The sequence below is a fragment of the Acinonyx jubatus genome, chromosome A1, assembly GCF_027475565.1.
Source record: "Acinonyx jubatus isolate Ajub_Pintada_27869175 chromosome A1, VMU_Ajub_asm_v1.0, whole genome shotgun sequence".
Lineage (NCBI taxonomy): Eukaryota > Metazoa > Chordata > Mammalia > Carnivora > Felidae > Acinonyx > Acinonyx jubatus.
Window position 1 is genome coordinate 11,656,125 of NC_069380.1, and position 22,313 is coordinate 11,678,437.

Genomic DNA, 22,313 nt, shown 5'->3' on the forward strand with positions numbered 1-22,313 from the left:
ACGTTTCCTACCAAAGATGCTCAGTATCTTGACTTATCACAGATTGTTTCCTTGATTTTGAACTCCTTCAGAAATGTAAGCTTGTGTCGGTGGGCGGGGGGGCACATAGTATATGCTAAACAGTATTCTAAATACTATATGTTTACTTACAGCTTTCAGTTTTTCTTTGGCTAATTTGTCCTTATTCCAATCTATTCTTGAAAATTATATTCCTTGGATGTAAGCTTTAGCTTTGCAATTATAGTCTTTTCCCGCATTGAGGATGGCATTTTGCTGTCTTCTGGCTTATATTGTTGCTACTGAGAAGCCACTTACTAGTTTAAATACTGTTCCTTTCAAGGTAATATGATGGCTTTAAGGTTTTGTTCTGTAGAATTCTTAGTATTTTGAATTTAATTCTGTTTGCGTTCTTGAATTTATGGATTGATATTTTATGCTGTTTTCCTCAGACAGAGGTCTCTTCCATGTTTTCTTTTGATACTCCCGTGAATCATGTTAAACTTTTCTGCCTTCTGTATATTCTTTTGACCTCTCTTCTAGTTGACTAATTCTGATAGCTTTTTCTAATCTGCTAATAAGTATGTCCATTGAGTTTTTAATTTCAGTTTTTGCATTTTTTATTTTTAGAAATTCTACTTTTCTTGTTTACTCTGTATAATTATTTATTCCTTGTTATTTTTTTAATGATAAATATAGGTTTGCAGTTTGTTTAATAATTTGTTCAATAATTGTAACATCTGAAGTCTTTGTTTGTCCTGTCTTGGTGTTTGGTATTTCTGCTGATTCCTTCTCATAGTGTCATGTTTCTTCAGGTTCTTGATTATTTTTGACTTGATAGTGCTCATTTTGACCCCTGGAAACATCATAGTGGGGATTGTTTGAGGTGCAGAATTTTACTTAATTAGGTGCTTGGAGGTACTACCACTCAGGGGTCACTGAGTTCATATGTTGAGGTTCTGTGGACAACTCAGGTAATATGAACCTCAGCAAACGTGCAGGCCCATGGCAAAAACTAATTAGCTGTACCTCCCTTGTATCTATGTTGCCTTGCTTAGTACCAAGGCAGCTTTCTCTGCTGTCCCCTGGTGATGGGGGCATGGGCACATGTTGATTTCTGGCTTATCTTTGTGATTTCTTTTGGAGATGGGGTAGTATTCTGCATTGATGTCAGGAAGGTCTCTTTGATATTCTACTTTGACAGGTTGAGATTTACTTCTGTCCCTCTTGCCTCATAAGACCACCAAAACTGAACTCTAGATTTGTCAGGGTTGGCAAATGGCCTTAGAGCCTAAATGGATATAATGTTCCAGTGCTCCATTTACTATTCTCAGGTCTTGTATTTGGTTTTATTTTGGCCAAGTAATTTGTGATGCTTTAAAAAACATGCTTATTTTGGTTTTTTTTCCCCTTATTATTTATAATTTTTGTAGTTGGAGGGTTAGTGCAAATAACTTAGCTTGCCAGTAGTGGAAGTGGAAATTAACATACAATTGAAAAAAATTGGGGAAATGTTTAATAAAATGTTTTTCGTTAATTAGAGAGGTGACCTACTGTAAATTAGGAAGTAGTTATAATAAATTACTTGGTGGGAAGATAGGTAACTTATGTTTATTATTAATTTTGTTTATACTTATTTTTTGGTTTGCATCTAATAGTTTTCTTATTTTAGGGGTAAAAATATTTCCATCATGGCTCATTCAAAGACAAGGACCAATGATGGGAAAATTACTTATCCTCCTGGTGTCAAAGAAATCTCAGATAAAATATCTAAAGAGGAAATGGTGAGACGGTTAAAGGTGAGTATAATTGTGTTACATTTTGGGGGCATCTGTTTAGGGTGGGCTGTTACCTGTGGAAATCACATAGAGCTGTATTTTATTAGGGCATCTGAAAAACAAATGAAAGCTAAAAAAGCAAATGAAAGCTAAAAATGGCTTTCTAGGGCCTCCTATACTTGAGCATAAAGAATCAATCTGTAGTACTCTTTATATTCTTTGTTGTCTGTAGAGAGTTCTCCTTTGTTCTATATCTCATTTATTTTAGAAAACAACCATTTTACTCTAAGAAAGGAAGTTTACAGTCTTTGTACTGAGCACTCAGGCTGTGTTTTACTTTCTTGTAAGTTATTTTGAGAGTAGGTTAAAGTGTTTTACTTTTAGCTTCTCTCCCTGCTTCTGACATGCAGCAATGAATCAAGATCGATGGTGAACTTCCATAGATGAGGCAGTCATTGTATGGCTAGAGTCTCTTCATATGTGGTCGAACAATATTTTACTTTTGCTTCAGGGCAGTGATAGTCCCTGTGATTATAAAATGGTTAAAGGAGCAGAATGGCCAAAGAGAATGTTAAGCTAATTCATCAGGTAGTGGACATGTTTTTATTTTTCAGCATTTTTTCCCTTCTAGATTATATCTACCTAGACGTTTATGTTGCTTGATACATTATTATTATTTATCCAGTATTTTAAGACTGGAAAACCTACCTTAATTAATCATTGAAGGCCTAGGAACCTTAAAGCAAAGTACTGTTTTATGGGTATTGCTGCATGGTTTATTCCTAATGCTCGTAAATTTCCTATAAAGTCTTAGTATTATACCTTTATGCATAAAGTATTAGAATGTCAAAAAATATCGGAAGTTTATTATTCAGAGGAAAAGACATCTTTGAGCACATTAAAAATACCAATTTGTGTGTGTTATATCTAGTTAGGAACTTGTGTATGTTTTGTTAAAAATAGTGAAGCTACAAGCCCTTTGTATATGACATGTTCCATTTTCTGTGTATCTACATTCTCTTCATCTATTGACTTTTTAGAGAAGCGAGTATTCATTTATTTCCTCAGATTATATTTCAGCAGTGATAGGTAAACTTCTCTATTGTTTGCTAAGAAAGTATTATTAAATGCAGAAATTATACTTAAAGGCTGATTAACATTTAGTGTCTCGTAGAGATGTTATTTTCTCAGACATCTTTAATAGACAACTTAAATGTGAGTTACTGAGTTTTATAACACCATTTGAGTTGTAGACAATTTTGAGGGATTCTCATTATCTAGCCCTTGAGTAAACTTTGTTAATCTAGGTGGAATGATTACCACAGTGCTCACATTTAGTGTTTGTAATATGTTTTCATTATTTTGTTGACATCTATGCCCAGAAATCTGGTTAATATACTTTTCCTTCATTTTTGTTTCCTAATTTATACTTATACTTACCCATATTTTTAGCAACCCTCTTAGAGAATTATAAAAAGGATTTAATGTGGGCTGATGGTAATTTTTGAAATGTACAATTATGGGGATAAGTTTTGTGAATTACAACAATTTGTTAACAGGTAAGGTATCATTATATAATTTCTAGAGTTTCCTATAACATTTTATTCAAAGTATACTGAAACTCTTCCTCTTTGGTGAAGAGATTCTAGAGAAAGTAATGGTTTCCTGCATGTGGGTCTCTCTTTTTTTTTTTCTTTGCCTCTTTTCATAATATGCATAGGCCGTCAAAGCATACATCTTACATCAATAAAATTAATAAGTTTGGAAGTAACTTTGGACCTCGTGCCCTTAAGCTAACTGTAGTGCCCCACTAGCAGGATTAGTCTACTGTTGTTTCTGGTGTCTGGCATAATAGAACTGAGGGTCTGCCCTCTGAGGAACACTGTTCCCTAGCAACACATTAGATGATTTATTACTCAGAAGTCTAGCTCTCTGGCAGAGTAGAAATCCTTGTGTTTTTTAAGGATCAACTCATAGCTATTGATACTTGGTGGCAGCCCTACTTGTTGATTAGTATTCGCAGCACCACCTAGTGGATGCCAGGTGGTTACCTTTCCATTAGAATTGTATTTAAATGTGTGCTCCTGTCAAGTTAGGCGATTTAAAGTCTCATTTGAAGTAAGAATAGTACAGATGGAGGGTTCATTGCGACAACTGGTACTGAAATTAGAGAAAGCTTTTTACAGAACTCAAATGGTACCAATTCTCACCATTTTTATTTCTGTCCTGCTTCCTTTATGTAAATGTTTTTGAAAAAGGAACCATTTCCTATAGGTTATTTCTGCTCACTCCATACATGTCAGTGGGTTCTGCTAATAACTATCCATTTCATATTCTCTTTTACAGTGGCACAAGAAATATTTTGTTGGATGCTGTGGTAGTCACTTCATGGTAGCTTTTTAGTGTTTAGGAATGCATCTTCATCATCCTTTCTTAAATATATTTATATATTCTTTTTTAGCTGAATATGTAAATCTGTATATCTGGAATGGTTTATGGCTCAGATGGAAAAAATAAATTGTTTCTTTTCCTAAGAAGTATAATATAAGGATTAGGTATATTATATATAAAAAAGGAGCGCAGTTTTTAAGAAGGACATACTCCTTTTAGTCCAGTTGTAAAAGACCAGAAATGCCATGTAAGGCTAGTTGTTTGGGTTTTTTTAAATATCTATATAATTTATTGTCAGGTTAGCTAACATACAGTATATACAGTGTGCTCTTGGCTTCGGGAGTAGATTCCTGTTTTTCATCACTTATATACAACACCCAGTGCTCATTCCAACAAATGCCCTCCTTAATGCCCATCACCCATTTTCCCCGTCCCCTCCCCCCATCCCCATCAACCCTGTTTTCTCTATTTAAGATTCTCTTATGGTTTGCTTCCCTCTCTGTTTGTAACTATTTTTTTTTTCTTTCTCTTCCCAAATGGTCTTCTGTTAAATATAAGGCTAGTTTTAAACTTATTTGGCAAACAGGTATGATGGGTAAATGGAAAGTATTTTAGTCTTTTAAAAGAAAAGTTATTTTTCTGTAGTTTTAGAAGGATCTGTTCTCTCTCAGAGGAAAAATGAAAGTACTTTATATTAATTATTTGGAAGTTAATCTTTGCAATTAATTTGGATGTTATTTCAAATGACTGTATTTTTGCATGAAAGATTTCATTATTTCATTATTTTATTTTTGTACAGATGGTTGTGAAAACTTTCATGGATATGGACCAGGACTCTGAAGAAGAAAAGGAGCTTTATTTAAACCTAGCTTTACATCTTGCTTCAGATTTTTTCCTCAAGCATCCTGATAAAGATGTTCGCTTATTGGTAGCCTGCTGCCTTGCCGATATTTTCAGGATTTATGCTCCTGAAGCTCCTTACACATCCCCTGATAAACTAAAGGCAAGTACTGACTTAAAGAACTTAAAATAGTAACTGGTGCTTCTATTTATCTTTCTAACTAAAATGGGAGTTAAGGTATTTGGATAATTTCTTTGGATTTTTCGACATTACCTGCAGCAGTCTTTTATTAAACAACTTTACTTTTTAAAGGACCCCCCCCCCACACACACATACCCCATTTAGTACTTACTTTTATTAAAGAATTTTGACCCTTAGGATAAGAAGTAGATTAGTACAGTGTACTCTGTACTTTTTATAGTATGTTATCATTAGCTCTGTTTCAGCAACACTTGGAGGGGGACACTTTTCCCTTTTGAACATCCATACTGAAGACCATATTCATTATTTAAAACATGGTATTTAATATAAGCCTGAATGTATACCATATGAATCATTCATTTAAAGGAAGGTGTGATTGTGATGTGAATTGTTTGGAAGACAATACAGTGAACAAAATTTTAATGAAAAGTTAGGAACGACTCCTAGTACCTGTTTAAAGTAGTAGTAAGTAAAGCCATATGAATGGAGAATCTTTAAAAGAGGAAAGAAAAAAGGAGACTAGCATGATTAGTCTAGCTGCTAGAAAGTGTAAAATAACTAGAGCTGTGCAAAAAGATATTGAATAAAGCAGGTTAGAAAATGAGAAAAACCAGTAATGATAAAAGATAATTGTGGAAACTGTGGGTTAGAGAATGAATCCATAAGATTATTAATACCCAGTGTGGATAAAATGACGGACAGTTTAGGTTTATTTCATTTAACAAGTATTGATGTTTTAATTATGTGTCAGGAACTGGGTTTACAGTGGTGAAAAAGAGTCATCACACAGCCCCTAATTTCATGGAGTTGCTTCTTGATAATTGGAGTGAGGAACTTGCTCATTTCATCAAGTCTGCCAAAATTCTAGCATGGAATGCCCAACCTGCTTTGGTCGTAGTTGTTTAATATTTTAATTTGGTAAAGAATCTCAGGATAGGGGCAGTATTTGTCACTTAAAGGTGGAATTGAATTGTGAAATTTGAAAATGGTCAGAGGTTTAAGTAGATAACATGAGCTGATCTGTGGACCTGTGTACCCAGGTATATATTTTATTTTGTAATTATAAACCTCTAGTTTGGAGATGGGATGTGGGCTCTTCCTACTAGTGTCTTGTTGGCATTCTGATGAAGAGGAAGGTCTAATTTAAGAGTACTGCCACAGGTTTCTTCTGCGTCTTGTGGATTTCTCAGTTTGCATCGTCAGTAACCTATCCTAGAGCTTTTGGGTAGTGAAAAGTCCTCCCAAAAGAATATTACACATCTGTTCTATTTATAACAGGACAATTTATAGGAAGAATATTGAGGAGCTGAGACTAAATTAGCATCGTTTTGGATTATTCCATCCCTGAAAAATTTAAAGTATCTTATATTTTCTGTTCATATTTTTTGGTCTTATTTTAAATGCCTCTTTCTTTTTGTTTTGTTGAGGTAGTACTTAAAATTTAATCATTTCAAGGATGTTCTCTAAATATTTATGGAGTAGTTTTCACTATTGATTAGCATAAAGTTTGTATTTTTCTTTGTGGTAGCAGCAATAGAAAACTGACACATTGAACCTCGTACTTCCACTGTCAATTTATTGTTGTCATCAGAAAACCCTTTTTATACATCTGGCTTCGTGTGTAATAGGTCAGTGATTGTTGTAGAGGTTATAAATGATTGTTTTCTTTCTATCTCCAGGTAGTCAATGTGGCACTTAGTTTTCTCTTAATCACACTAGGAGGGTTTATTCACAGAGGATGTATTTTGTACACTATTGCTATCAAAGTAACCATTTTGCAGGTTGTACTTTTTATAGTATTTTTTTTGAAAAGCTAGTCAGTTACCTGTATCTTTCTTCTCCTTTAAAAATATTCTTATCATTTTATTTAGAAGAGAAATATTTTTTTTCTTAGTATTGATTGATTAGCATGCTTCCTTTGCAGAATTAGCTTTTTTAATTTTACCCCTTTCTAAGATCTTAAAAGGCTTATCTCCATAAAAATTGCCTTAAAGTGACATTGAACCTATCTCTATCCAGGTACAAAAGGAAGACATAGTAAAAAAATCAAAAGCCAGGAGATGGGGATAGATCAAGAAATGGTGGGGAAAAACAAGTAATTACAATGATTAGGTAGGAAAGCTTTATAAGTTAACTTCCACAGGTCTTTTTAAAATTTCTAAGTTTCTGTGATCTAGTATATTTTCACTTGGTGATTTATTTTGGAATTTTAAGTTTCCCAAGCTGTGTTTTTGCTGTATAATTATCTATATAGTGCTGTTCCAGCAAACCTAATTAGCTCTCAGTCACTGCCACCTTTGTTATACTCATAATAGGATAAATTTTGGTTTACTAGTTTTTGGGTCTAGTTTTTTAACTTGCTTTAAGGTGGAGGTTTTTCTTTATCTGAGAGCATGGTAAATTATTTACTGTTTTCCTGTGAAGGGCAATAAGATGTTTAGTGTTTCCATATGGTAAGATTTTTCTAAGAAGTTCCAGCTAAATACAGTTTTTCCCCCTGGTTCTTTATTATGGTAGATACACATGAGTGCTGAATTAGCTTTAGGAGTTTAGTGAATATTTTTGCTTAGCATTCATAATCTAAACAATACTTTGTCTCTTTTTTTGAAGGATATATTTATGTTTATAACAAGGCAGTTGAAGGGGCTAGAGGATACAAAGAGCCCACAATTTAATAGGTATTTTTACTTACTTGAGGTAAGCAATATATCTTGAGATGATATTTCAAATTGGGTTTTTTGCTTGTATATTTTTACTAATTAAAGTGTTTACCTTTCGCTTTTTTTATTTCTTATTTTTAGAACATTGCTTGGGTCAAGTCGTATAACATATGCTTTGAGTTGGAAGATAGCAATGAAATTTTTACCCAGTTATACAGAACATTATTTTCAGTTATAAAGTAAGTTCATTTTACTAGGCATATAACTTATTTTAAATACATAGTATTTAAAACCTATAAGTGAATATGCATTAACTGTTTGTTATGATGAGTATTTGGAAGGTTCTAAGTAACATTAGAACTCATTAACATGGGGCACCTGCTTGGCTCAGTCTGTTAAGCTACCGACTCTTGATTTCAGTTCAGGTCCGTGATCTCACGGTTAGAACAAGATCGAGCCCGTGGTCAGGCTCTGAGCTGACAGGGTGCAGCCTGCTTGGGATTCTTTCTCTCTCTCCTCCTCTGCCTCTGCCTCTATCCTGCTTGTGCTCTCTCTCTCTCTCTTTCTCTCTCTCTCAAAATAAATAAATAAACTTAAAAAAAGCCTCACTAACATTATTTTTATAGATGTTTTAAAAGTGAATAGAACTTAATTTGTAAGGTATAATACAAGAGTGGCATAAGGCAGTCTATACAGCCAATATGAAAATATTTTTTGGATTATATTTTTTATCTTTAAATATTATTGGCTCCTTGATTCATGTAAATAGTTGAGTTTTTGTGTATTCTTTAAAATTATCTACTAGAATTAACTTCACAGCAGTTTGATTTTCTGAATTTAAGGCAAAACTAAAGCTGATATTTGATTCAATTGCTTTTGATTGTGAGACTGGTTAAAATTAGGGAAAAGTAATCTAGGAAATACAGTTTAAAATATATTTTGGATGCTCCTATAAGATTTGGAATAGAGGGAAGCTTTAAGTGAATATATGGAATTTGATTTGATATTTTAGTATAATGTTTTATAAAGTAGTGTTCTTCAGTACCATGTTATGATTAAATCCTGTACACTTTATTTTTATTATTTTTGAGAGAAGGCGTGGTCCTTTGCGAAGTTGTATATATCCTAATACTTCATGTTGTACTAGTGTTAGGAAAATGTTTATGTGCACATGTGTGTGAACAAGGGACAGTGGGAAGGGGCAGTGGTGGAGGGAGAAAGCGGGAGGGGGAGGGGGAAAGAGGGAGGGGAGGGGGAGGGCGAAAATCCCAAGCAGGCTCTCCACTATTGGCACTGTCACTGTGGACCCCATGTGGGGATTGTACTCTTGAACCGTGAGATCATAACCTGAGTCTGAACCAGAAGTCCGACACTTAACTGACGCACCCAGGCACCCCTGAATCCTGTATGCTTTAAATAAAATATCTATTTTGAATTTCAGCAATGGCCACAATCAGAAAGTTCATATGCACATGGTAGACCTCATGAGTTCTATTATTTGTGAAGGTGATACAGTATCTCAGGAGCTTTTGGATACAGTTTTGGTAAATCTGGTACCTGCACATAAGGTAAGTAGCAACATATACCAATATGTGTAAAGCCTGTTAATATTAAGGTCAAGAATTTGTGCTTATGTTCCAAATACAATTTTTCCTGCTTTAACCTTAGTTTTAGAGAATCTGTTTTATTGGTTAATATTAATAAATATTAGTAAAACATGGTATACTTATTAGTTACTAATTAAGTAGATGTAGTTTATGTGATAAAATATCTGTAATAACTGTGTGGTGTAGGATATGTTTCAAGGAGTGAGTTAATACTACTTAGATGCTATCATATAACTTTATGTGTCAGGAGATGCTGAAAGCAGTTAGAGCCTTAGTTCTAAGACAGCAGTAGTTAGATGGAGTGGGGGGGTGAAATTAAAAGGGAAGTCTCTACTAATTTCTGGACAAAGGATATGTTCATGACAGTGTTTCTTCCCTTGGTGATATTAATCAAGACTTGTTTGTGTGTCTTGTTCTTTGAAAATGACTAACTCTCCAGTAAACAGTTGGAAATAATGGTTCTGTGAAAGGGATAAAAGAGAGAGTTAAAAAGAGGGGCCAGGGAGTCACGAGTATAAAGATCTGTGCAAACTGAAGAACTTCCTGGCACGGTATAATCTAATTTCACAAGTGTATGACATTCACACAAAAAGTGCTTCCATGAGGATGACTGCATAATTTAATATTTGCGGATTTTTAAAAAAAATTTTAACGTTTATTTGTTATATTATTGAGAGAGACAGCATGAATGCAGGAGGGGCAGAGAAAGAGGGAGACACAGAATCTGAAGGAGGCTCCAGGCTCTGAGCTCTCAGACCAGAGCCTGACACAGGGCTCCAACTCACAATCCAACTCACAAACCGGGAGATTATGACCTGAGCCGAAGGCAGACGCTTAACCGACTGAGCCACCCAGGTGCCTCTAGTATTTCCAGATTCTTAAAATAGTCCATCAATGCTGAAAGTTAAATACTGCAAATAGACCTAAACATTCAGATAATACATTTGTTAGATAAAAATAATAAATACCTTAAAAGATTTAAAGATAATATATGCTTCAAGGGATCAAAGGCATGAAAATAAGAGTTAAAAACATAATAGCTAGATATATGAAAGAAGTTTAGGAAAAAAGTAGAAATGAGAAATGGTCATTGAAATTAAGATCTTTATTGGGTTATAAAAGATTTTGAAAACTAGGAGATCAAGGAATTATACAGGTAAAGTGAGATAAAGAAGACATGAAAAATACTGAGACATGAAAAACAGAATGAAAAGGACCAATATAGTTTATAGTGATTTCAGAACACAAAGTAGAGAGTAGAGAAGAAATGTTTAAATAAAAATTTGCTTAAAATTCTCCAGAACTGTTGGAATGCATGGATTTATGGGTTAGGTAGCAAAAGTCATGAGCAGAATAAATAAAAATAAATCCCAGTCCAGGAACATCCTGGAGAAATTCTAGAATGCCAACAGAAATTCTAGAATGCCAACAGAAATTCTAGAATGCCAAATAATCTATAAAGCACCCAAAGGGAAAAGGCACGACACTTACCAAGGAATAAAGATTAATCTATTGCCGACTTCTCAGTAACAAGGATAGATGCCAGAAGATAATGGGACTATATTTCCAAAGTGCTAAGATAAAATAACTGTGCATGTATGTGTAGGTGTGTGTAGTCACATATCCAATTTGAGTGCAATTAAGATATTAAATACTCACTTGTCAATAGATTCTTCCTGAATGAACTATGTGAGTATTGTAGAATGATGGAAGTTGAATTAAAAGAAGGAACAAGAAATAATGATGTACAAAGAAATGCTCCAAATAAGAACTAATACATTAAAAAAAATAGTAGCAATGATAATGACTACAGGGATGTTAACAAAATAGTCCTGAATTATTGGATACGAATAACAAATAACAGATGAGATTGAATGGCTTAATGGAGAGTCAGTGAGTGATCTAATCCTGGTGGTGGTGGGGAGTGTAGAGCTACTGATTAACATCAAACTTGAAGTATTCATATTAAAATTTTCAGGATTAGAGTAAAAGAAAGAATTACAATAAATGTAAATGGTCTAAATTTGCTACTTAGACTGTCATACTGGATTGAAAATAATGGGGGGGGGAGGGGGTGGTGTTGTGCATCTGGGTGGCTTAGTCAGTTAAGTGTCTGACTCTTGATTTCAACTCAGGTCATGATGTCATGGTCCTGAGATGGAGTCCTGTGTTGGACTCCATGCCGGTTGCAGAGTCTGCCTAAGATTCTCCTCTCTGCCCTTCCTCCACTATCTCTTGTGCATGTCTCTCACAAAATAGGAATAATAATAATAATAATAATAATAATAATAATAATACAGTTGGTCAAAGAGATAACAAAAATACTGTCACAAAAAAGTCAAAAGCTTATAAAAGGATGGAAAAAAGACTTGCCAGGCATATATTAACTAAAAGAAAACTGAAACAAGTTGTACTAATATCAGATGTAATAGTCATTACTGGGTAAAGAAGGGATTTGTACAATGATAAAACATTTAGTTCTCAGGAAGATATTCAAAGTTGCATGTATGTAGGCTCAAATATATAGAGTATAAACTGAAAGAATTACAAAGAGAAAGAAACAAATTCACCACTTGGTGGCTTATCTTAACAGTCTTCCCAAAGTTTGTGGGAATTTTGAAGATTTGAAACAAACAAGTTTATAGCAACCATGATTAACATGTCAAAAGAATAAATCATAATGGTTGGGGTTTTGTACATAGCAGAGCTGCTCCCTCGCTGTGATCTGTTGAAAGTCAGCCCTCAAGACAAGGGCTTGGTGGGGTGGGGGTGGGGGGGCAAGAAAGAAAGAAAACAAAAAATTAAAAACAAAACAAAAACAAAAAAATAAATCATAATGGCAATTCTGAAATATTTAGAAATGATAATTAAAATGATACATATTAAAACTTGTAGGATACAGCTTAAATTTTTTTTTTAATTTTTTAAATGTTTATTTATCTTTGAGAGAGAGAGAGACAGAGACAGAACACTAGCAGAGAATGGGCAGAGAGAGAGAGGGAGACACAGAGTCTGAAGCAGCCTCTAGGCTCTGAGCTGTCAGCACAGAGCCTGACGTGGGCCCGAACCCTCAAACTGTGAGATCATGACCTGAGCTGAAGTTGGATGCTCAACCAGCTGAGCCACCCAGGCTCCCTGAATTTTTTTTAAATCTAATTTTATTAGCCAAGTGTCCAATTCAGGAAGTTTATAAAAATAATCAGATTATACACCGTATACAAGGAAGAAAACAAGTACAGAAATTAAAGACATAGAAAATACAGTACATTTCACACAAACTCAAAGCTGGCAGTTTGAAAAATGTATTAAATAGGCAAATCCATGGTAAGTTGAATCAGAAAAAAAGAGACGGTATCAATATATGGTTTTGGAATGAAATGGGGAACAACAGACATTAAAAAGCTAAAAAGACAGTTCTATGAACAATATTTTATGGTAATATATTTGAAATTAGGTAAAAGAATTCCCTAGAAAATATAACTTGCCAGAGAAAATTTTAAATAACCTTTAACCAGTAAAAGAAATAGAATTCGTTTTAAAAATTGTATCCATAAAATGAACAAAATCCCTTCCTCCCAAACAACAGTGGCAGCAATAATAAAAGTAACAGCAGCAGAACACAAACCAACCACAAAAGAACTTAAACTGAACATCAGGAGATAACTCCTGATCATTTAAGTAGCATACAATTCAAATGTCAAGTACACCTTTCTAGATTATAGAAAAGGAAGAAATGCTCCACAGTTCACTTTATGAGTGGAATATAATCTTCATAGAGAAAGTAGACAAAGCCAAGCAAGTTAGAAGAGTCATAGGCTAATTTAGTCTAAAGTTGTAATCATATCACATAAACTCAATATAAAATAATAACATTTGGAACGGTGTAAACTATTTATAATGAGCAAATTGGCTTTATTTTAGGAATATAAGAATGGATAAACATTAGAGAATCTTAGAGACTAAGATATTTGTGTAAATTAACAGATCAAAGAAAAAAGTATCAGTAGATGTAGAAAAAGACAGTTTGATAAAATTCAGTGTAATTTATGATAAAAACCTTTTAGCAAAGTGATAAGGATATGACCCACAGAAGACTCAATGATAGAGAACAAACTAAGGGTTGATGGAGGGAGGTGAGTGGGAGATGGCCTAGGTGTCTGTATTAAGTAGGTCACTTGTCATGAGCACTGGGTGTTGTATGTAAGTGATGAATCATTGAATTCTACTTCTGAAAGCAATATTGCACTTCATGTTAACTAAAATATAAAAAATAAATTTTAAAAGTGGTAAGAATATGTATGATACTGTACATAGGGTACATGCTGAAGAATTTTCTTTGGAGTTAGGAACAACTTATTTACTCAGGAAAAAGGGAACTGTGCCATTTCTAATCTGCATCAATTAAGTGTCTTTAGTGGAGTAAAATGAGATAAATAAAAGATAAAAGGATTAAAAAGAAGAAATAAACTGAAATTGTTTGCAGATAATATGACTGCCTGTGTAGAAAACACACAACAGTGTTTGGATAACTTTCTAAAACAAATAAAATTCTGCAAGGTTGCTAGATATAAGATCAATATATTAAAGGCTTTGGTATAATTTTATAAATTTGTAGCTTTAACAAAGACTTGAGCTGTTTAGAAATTTCACAAAAATGTGGACAATTATGCTGAAAATCATTGTAATTCAGGAAAAAGTATAAAAGAAGACTTAGATATTCTGCATGATTTGTTATGTTTATGGGTGGGAAACTCAGTATCATCATGATTCCAGTTTTATGCATACTAATAGGTAATCCAGTCAAAACAGAAAGTTTGAATGTGTGTTGTGTGTGTGTGTGGGTAATTTGACTAACTGATTCTAAAATTCACATTGAAGAGTAAATGGCCCATAATAACTAATTTTGAAGAATAGAATAGTGGGGACTTACTCTACCACCTAGTATTAAGACACTGTTTCCATATCCCTTTGACTATAATCAGGCAGTAGTAGGCAACGGGACATATGGAAGTAATGGAGGGTTTACAAATAGATGCATAGTTACGTAGCAACTTCAAAGTGTGGGTATTATAGGTCATTGAAGGGAATATGTACTGTTTATTTAATGATTGGTTTTAGGACAATTGAAAATCCATATGGGAAATAATTACTTAATACCATACATAAAAGTAAGAGGTAGAATAAAGATACATACCTGAAAAACAAATCTTTAAATTTTTATTTGAAAATATAAAGCAACATCTTAACCTCATTGTAGAAGAAATTTTTTTAAGAAAGATACAGTGAGCACAAGCCAAATAGGAAAGTATTGATAGATTTGGTTACATTAAGTTTAAAAACTTCCCTATGCTCTAAGATACTATAAACATTGTGAAAAGACAAGTATAGACTAAGATATGTTATACATAAAGTTGACAAAGTTTTAGTGTGTAGAATTTTAGAGAAACTCTACAAATAAATAAGGACAAAACAGCCCATTTAAAAAATGGCAGAGATAGAATTTACAGAAAATGTCTAATATGCACAAAGAAGCATGTACAAGACATACAGTTTAAAGTCTATGAATAGGAGAATGAGTAAATAAGCTGTAGTGTATTATGTAGTAAAATACCTAATGGCATTTAGAAATGAAAGAAGTAATTCAGTAGAAGCATCGATAGATGTAAATCTAAAAATATGCTGAATGTGAGTTTTAGGATATCTACAGTGTACCTGTTTTCTGTAGGATGTTTAAACTGGACTAGCAATTCTCTTCCAGATCTTTGGTCTTGATTGTTTCTGTCATTGCCAGAATCTCTTAGAAACATGTTTTCTTAAGATGTTTTTTTCTTCCGCCTTTTTTCTTTTCATATTTTACTGTTTGTTTTGTTTGCTATACCCTTGGCCTTACCTGTGGTCTGAGATGTCCTTGAGTAAGTTTGCTGTCCCATAGGTGCCCCAAACTCTTTTGTCTTTCCCCACCTATGGGCCCCCTATTCCTGTTCACATTAGAACCCAGCTCATTTTCTTATGACGTGTTCTTCTGGACCTGAGGTAAAACAGCCTGTGTTTGTACTCCCCTGAACTGATTTGACTTCAGGACTAGATGTAGAATGACTATCTCCTCTCCTATCTAATAAAAATTTGTTGACCGTTTCTGTGTGGTTTACTTCATGCTGTGAATGAAAATGGAAGAGAATGTAATTTTCCTTTCTTGGAAGGGATCTTATGATCTAGTAGACTAGTCAGTCTTAAAAGAAGAAAAATGTCTTTGCCTTCTCTTTTATTCGAATTGAGTGTTAGATAGTCTTCTCATTTATGTACTCAGGAGCAGCTTTTTGAATAAAGGTAATATTTTGTTTTTCATAATTAGAGATATATAATATATATAATACACTATAATATATATAATATATAATATAGGTTTTTTTTTTTTATGTTTTTCAGAATTTAAACAAACAAGCCTATGATTTGGCAAAGGCTTTACTGAAGAGGACAGCTCAAGCTATTGAACCGTATATTACCAATGTAAGTTTTTCTTGTCATTGGTTGTCAGAAGGATTAGCCAAAATTTTAAAGATAGCTAGAGGCAAAATTTTGGCAAGTAATATTACATAATTTTAAATTTCATGTTGTTTTAATTATTAAATAATGTATTTTCTTTATCCTTCTTATTTAAAATTATTCTTGGTTAATATTTTATGGGTGGTTAGCTCCCCTCTTGTTTGTTCATTCATTTACTTCTTTCAAGTTGCCTAGAACTAGAACATCTTTAATTTTGGTTAGCAAGATACACTTTTTATTTCTAATATTACAAGTAGAGCTAAATGTTAGATAAAATATATAGAACTTCTCATTATTCAGGGAAGTTAGAGCTTTTTGAAGATTAAATTGATTGTACAAGAAGTAGATATGAACTAATACCAAGACCTTAAAGTTGAAGGCACATATTAATGGCAGCGATTTGGTACAGGTGCCTATCTTGCTATTCCTGGGGTAGATTTAAAATACAACTACCTTTTTTGAAAAAGAGGGGGAATTGAGATGAAATGAGCCCTTTCAGTATCATCCCAAATCTGCTTGACCGTCTTGTAGCTGTTTTCAGAAGAAATGTATTTTAGCTAATAGGTTATCGTAAGTTTTATTTTTCTCTCCTTGGTGCGCTTGAGTTGCACCACTCTGGATACATTCTGTGTGAATGGTGCCTCCTGGAACAAATCTAGAGCACAGTGTTAGCGTTGGCCTCTGGGGTTCATGTAGCAGTTCTCTCTGCTTTCCACTTTCACTTGCCTCCAAATATGTAAATGTTATAAATGAGTCTTCTTGAAAAGAGTGAGAAAGTCATTTATAATCACTTACGTATTTAATTTTCCTGAAGTTTATTGAAGGGGCATATTTCCTATAGTATATAAAAATTGAAGTCTATATATAAAATACATGATGAAAAAATGTGCTTTGAATAGTAACACACTTTATAAAATAGTATCTTGGTAAATCTCAGTTTTTGTTTCTGACTCACTTATAGCCTTAAATAATTCTAAGCCCATGATGATTTGGAAAAATGTATTTGATTTGTAAGGAAATTGTTTTGGAGGGTGAATTTTCACAGTTTGGACAATCAAATTGTGTAATCTGTCTTAATAGCTCGAAATTGGCAGAGAATTCTAAATAATGATATCTGCAGGTTTTGTGAGTCTTGGGTGTTGGCTGGAGTAAATTGGTTGGATTGAGTGGGTTGAGTTTTGTTTTGGTTTGTTTTTCATCATTGACCTAGTGGCATTTGAAGTGTTTAGACCCAGACTTATGCTCTGTGATTAATTAGCCTTCCCTTTTCCTTTGATTCGAGTGAATCTGAAGGACTATCTCCGTGGCCCTTTAGATATACTAGGTGAGCTCCTCCTGGTGGTCATTTATTTAAACTGATATTGCCAACCCAGATGTTTCCTAGGGGAACACTTATATTTTTTTGGTGCCTTTTTTCTGGTTCATTATACTATTGTCTCAACATATGTATGTGTTTGAAAATACTTATAATTAGAGCTAAAAGAAAAAGGACCAGAGAAATACTTTTAGCAATCTCAGGTAAATCAAGGTAAAAACATTTCCTTATCACTAATACCTTATATTAATTTTTTGTTCTTAGTAGTTCTTGCCTGCAGAAGTAGAACTGCCCTCCGGTATCTTTATCAGAAGCTGGGGGAGGAGAGGCACAATATTAGTCGAATGGTCTGAGCAGACTTTCAATTGTATGTTTATTCCCAATACTTTGTTCATTGTTTTATCTCATTTTCTTGTTCTTTGCTGTATTTGAGGATTAGCTAAGAAGTCATTGAGAATTGCTTTTTTTCCCTCTTTTAATCTTATACATCTTATTTTTCTACCTCAAACCTATACAGTTAACATTTAAAATTACTTTCTAGTGAACTTAATTGTTTTGTAGTAGGATGAAGTGAATTACATTATTAAAATAATTCTCAGCCTTTTTGGACTTGTACATGTAGTAGCCATTATTCATTTATCTTTCTAGTGGAGAATTAGCAAGCAAAAAGAGAGGTAGGATACTGAGGTAATAATAACCCCATTTCTATCTCTTTTTTGCTTATGTTGTTTTCACTATCATGGATATCCTATAGACACATTCAAGCTCTTAATAATTAGTGATTCTTAGATATATAGAACTTGAATGACTGTGGTGGCGTAGATTATTTTTTAAATATAAAATTTGTTAATTGACAACTCAAAACAAACCAAAAAGTATTAAATAATTTTTAAAAAGGTAAAACAGTATCAAAAACAAAAAATACAGGGTACACTGTACAGTAACAAATCAAAAAATTTTCTGCATGGATCACTTCTTGGTAATTTTAGTTTTCATTAGGACGTTTTAATTACAAGTTTCAAGTTGCTTAATCTTGCTAGCCTCAGTATTTACATCTGTAAGATGGGGTTAATAAAATGCTTTGAGTGATTGTAGAGAATGTGTTGTTTAATGTGAAAGCACTTCTGTAAGTAAGATTGACCATTAAACTTAAGGTAGAATTTCTTGCTGACCTTTAACTGACCCATACTCCTTTCATTAGGAGGCAGTTGTTACAAAATAAATTTGTAGTGGGAAAATCAGTTACCCGTTTATAAATAAAAGGCTAATGTATTTTGGAAGGAAATAACTTTAATCAAACCTCTATCTGCCTCTTCCACTATAAGTCCTTATGGAGAACATGGATTGTTTTACTTATATTATAGTACCTGCTGCATATTATTCATTTGCTAAATGTGTATTGGGCACCTACTCTGTCAGGCACTATGGCAAGCTCTTCCTATACAGTAGAGAAGACTGACTTGGCCCTTGCCTTTATGGAGATTATAAATGTTAAATAATTGTTAGGATTGATGACATTTATAAGAAGTTACAGGGAGTGATTTTTTGTTTTTTTTAATTTTCAACTGAGTTTTCTCCATACTGATGAAGAAGACAATTAGATCATGTGACAAGGTGGCCAGATTGGAAAGGATTGTTGTGTTTTTGTTAAGGAAAGGTTACATTTACTGTTTTTAAACAGGAGAAAATTTGTGAATGAAAACAAAGCCATTTTATTTTCAGCCTGAATGAGAATTTAACCTCAGAGGTCATGAGATTCTTTTCCCACAATATTGATAAACCAGGACAACAAACAAGTTACTTTAAAAACGAGTAAAGATGGGGCGCCTGGGTGGCGCAGTCGGTTAAGCGTCCGACTTCAGCCAGGTCACGATCTCGCGGTCCGTGAGTTCGAGCCCCGCGTCAGGCTCTGGGCTGATGGCTCAGAGCCTGGAGCCTGTTTCCGATTCTGTGTCTCCCTCTCTCTCTGCCCCTCCCCCGTTCATGCTCTGTCTCTCTCTGTCCCAAAAATAAATAAAAACATTGAAAAAAAAATTTTAAAAAAACGAGTAAAGAAAGAATAGTAAAATAGAATATGTTCTCCCCCCCCCCCCCCCCCATCATGGATACTTAGTTTATGCAGTCTCACAGACATAACAAACTTCATTTAAGAATAACCTGAACAGTATGGAGCCTGCTTGGGATTCTCTTTCTCTCCTTTCTCTCTGACCCTCCCCCTGCTTGCGTGCTCTGTCTCTCTTCCTCTCTCTCAAAGTAGTTAAATAAACTCAAAAAAAAAAAAAAAAAAAAAGATGAACCTGAGTTAGGGACACCTGGGTGACTCAGTTGGTTAAGTGTTCGAATCTTGATTTTGGCTCAGGTCATGATCTGACCATCATGAGTTGGGTCCCCATGTTGGGCTCTGCACTGGGTGTAGAGCCTCCTTGGGATAATCCCACCCCCCACCCCCCCACCCCCCCGCCATTGCTCCTCCCCAGCTCATGGCTGTCTCGCTCTCTCTCAATACCTGACTTAAAGTAAGCAGAAAAGACCTAGAAATGTGAAGTCTTGAACTTGGTACTATCCATATAGAAAACCTATTTAAGCCAGGTTGTGTTGACTGTAACTGAGAGAAGAGATCAAGGCATATGTGTTATAAAAAATCCTTAAACTACTTCTTCAAGGAGACAGAATATCCTGTTGAGAATCTGTGGTATATTCTCTGGCTTAATTTCTTACAAATTTGGAAGACTTTAAATAGAAAGGAACTGGACCATTATGTTATGTATCTTTACCAGTTTTGGTAGTAATATGGTAAATGATCTGAATGTGGAAACCACTTATAGCTGGTTCCTTATAGAAATAAAGTTGTTCAAATTTGGATTTTCAGTGTGTGTGTGTTGTGTACTTTTAATTGGATTTTCAGTAGTGCTGTAAACCTTGTACATATGCACACACATTTCATCAGAATATAAAAGAAGACAAAAAAGATTAGAAAGAGGTTGTTTTGCTGAGAGCTTTCCCCCAAGGTCAGGAACACGACTGGGATGTCTGCTCTTGCCACTGTTATTCAATGTAGTGTTGGAAGTCTTAGCCTCAGCAGTCAGATAACACAAAGGAATAAAAGGCATTCAGATTGGCAAGGCGAAGTCAAACTTTCACTGTTCTCAGGTGACATGATACTCTATATGGAAAACCCAAAAGATTCCACCAAAAAGCTGCTGGAACTGATCCATGCATTCAGCAGAGTTGCAGAATATAAAATCAATGCACAGAAATCGGTTGCATTCCTATACACCAATAATGAAACAACAGAAAGAGAAATCAAGGAATCGATCCCATTTACGGTTGCACCAAAAACCATGAAATAACCTAGAAATAAACCTAACCAAAGAGGTGAAAAATCTGTATACTGAAAACTATAGAAAGCTTATGAAAGAAATTGAAGACACAAAAAAAGTGGAAAAATACTCCATGCTCCTGGATTAGAAGAACAAATACTGTAAAAATGTCGATACTACCCAAAGTAATCTACATATACAATGCAATCCCTATCAAAATAACACCAGCATTCTTCACAAAGCTAGAACGAGCAATCCTAAAATTTGTATGGAACCAGAAAAGATCCTGAATAGCCAAAACAATCCTGAAAAAGAAAACCAAAGCAGGAGACATCACAATCCCAGACTTCAAGATGTATTACAAAGCTGTAATCATCAAGACAGTATGGTACTGGCACAAAAACAATCAGTGGAACAGAATAGGGAACCCAGAAATGGAGCCACAAATGTAAGGCCAACTAATCTTTGACAAAGCAGGAAAGAATATCCAATGGGAAAAAGACAGTCTCTTCAGCAAGTGGTGCTGGGAAAACTGGACAGCGACATGCAGAAGAATGAACCTGCACCACTTTCTTACACCATACCCAAAAATAAACTCAAAGTGGATGAAAGACCTAAACGTAAGACAGGAAGCCATCAAAATCCTCGAGGAGAAAGCAGGCAGAAACCTCTTTGATCTTGGCCGCAGCAACTTCTTACTCAACACGTCTTTGGAGGCAAGGGAAACAAATGCAAAAATGAACTCTTAGGACCTCATCAAAATAAAAAGCTTCTGTACAGTGAAGGAAATAATCAGAAAAACCAAAAGGCGATCGATGGAATGGGAGAATATATTTGCAAATGACATAACAGATGAAGGATTAGTATCCAAAATCTATAAAGAACTTACAACACCCCAAAAACAATCCAGTGCAGAAATGGACAAAAGACACAAATAGACACTTCTTCAAGAAGACATCCAATCCACATGACGGACTGACACATGAAAAAATGCTCAACATCACTCGTCATCAGGGAAATACAAATTAAAACCACAATGAGATACCACCTCACACCTGTCAGAATGACTAAAATTAACAACTCCAGCAACAACAGATACTGGTGAGGATGTGGAGAAAGAGGATCTCTTTTCCACTGCTGGTAGGAATGCAAACTGATGCAGCCACTCTGGAAACAGTATGGAGGTTCCTCAAAAAATTAAAAATAGAACTACCCTACAACCTAGCAATTGCACTACTAGGTATTTATCCAAGGGATACAGGTGTGCTGTTTCAAAGGGGTAGTGTATCCCAGTGTTTGTAGCAGTGCTGTTGACAATAGCCAAAGTATGGAAAGAGCCCAAATGTCCATTGATAGATGAATGGATAAAGATGTGATATATACACATACATACATACAATGGAGTATTACTCAGCAATAAAAAAAAAATGAACTCTTGCCATTTGCAACTACATAGTTGGAACTAGAGGGTATTATGCTAAGCAAAATTAGAGAAAGACAAATATATGAGTTTACTTATATGAAGACTTTAAGATACAAAACAAATGAACATTGGGGAAGGGAAGCAAAAATAAGAACAGGGAGGGGGACAAAACGTAAGAGACTCATAAATAGAACATAGAGTTGCTGGAGGGGTTTTGAGGGGGATGGGCTAAATGGG

General features: G+C 34.4%; 1 protein-coding gene across 8 annotated transcripts in view; it reads left to right on the forward strand.

Annotated features, from left to right (window-relative positions):
* The window catches only part of PDS5B (PDS5 cohesin associated factor B), a 188,177-nt gene that overhangs the window by 60,196 nt on the left and 105,668 nt on the right, over positions 1–22,313 (forward strand). For all 8 annotated transcript variants that reach the window (XM_027064656.2, XM_027064657.2, XM_027064660.2 and 5 more), the window contains exons 2-7: positions 1,670–1,796; positions 4,966–5,169; positions 7,819–7,905; positions 8,010–8,107; positions 9,310–9,436; positions 15,902–15,982. In XM_027064656.2, coding sequence (XP_026920457.1) covers positions 1,689–1,796; positions 4,966–5,169; positions 7,819–7,905; positions 8,010–8,107; positions 9,310–9,436; positions 15,902–15,982 — 705 coding nt within the window. In that variant the 5' untranslated portion in view covers positions 1,670–1,688. The remainder of the gene's footprint in view (positions 1–1,669; positions 1,797–4,965; positions 5,170–7,818; positions 7,906–8,009; positions 8,108–9,309; positions 9,437–15,901; positions 15,983–22,313) is intronic.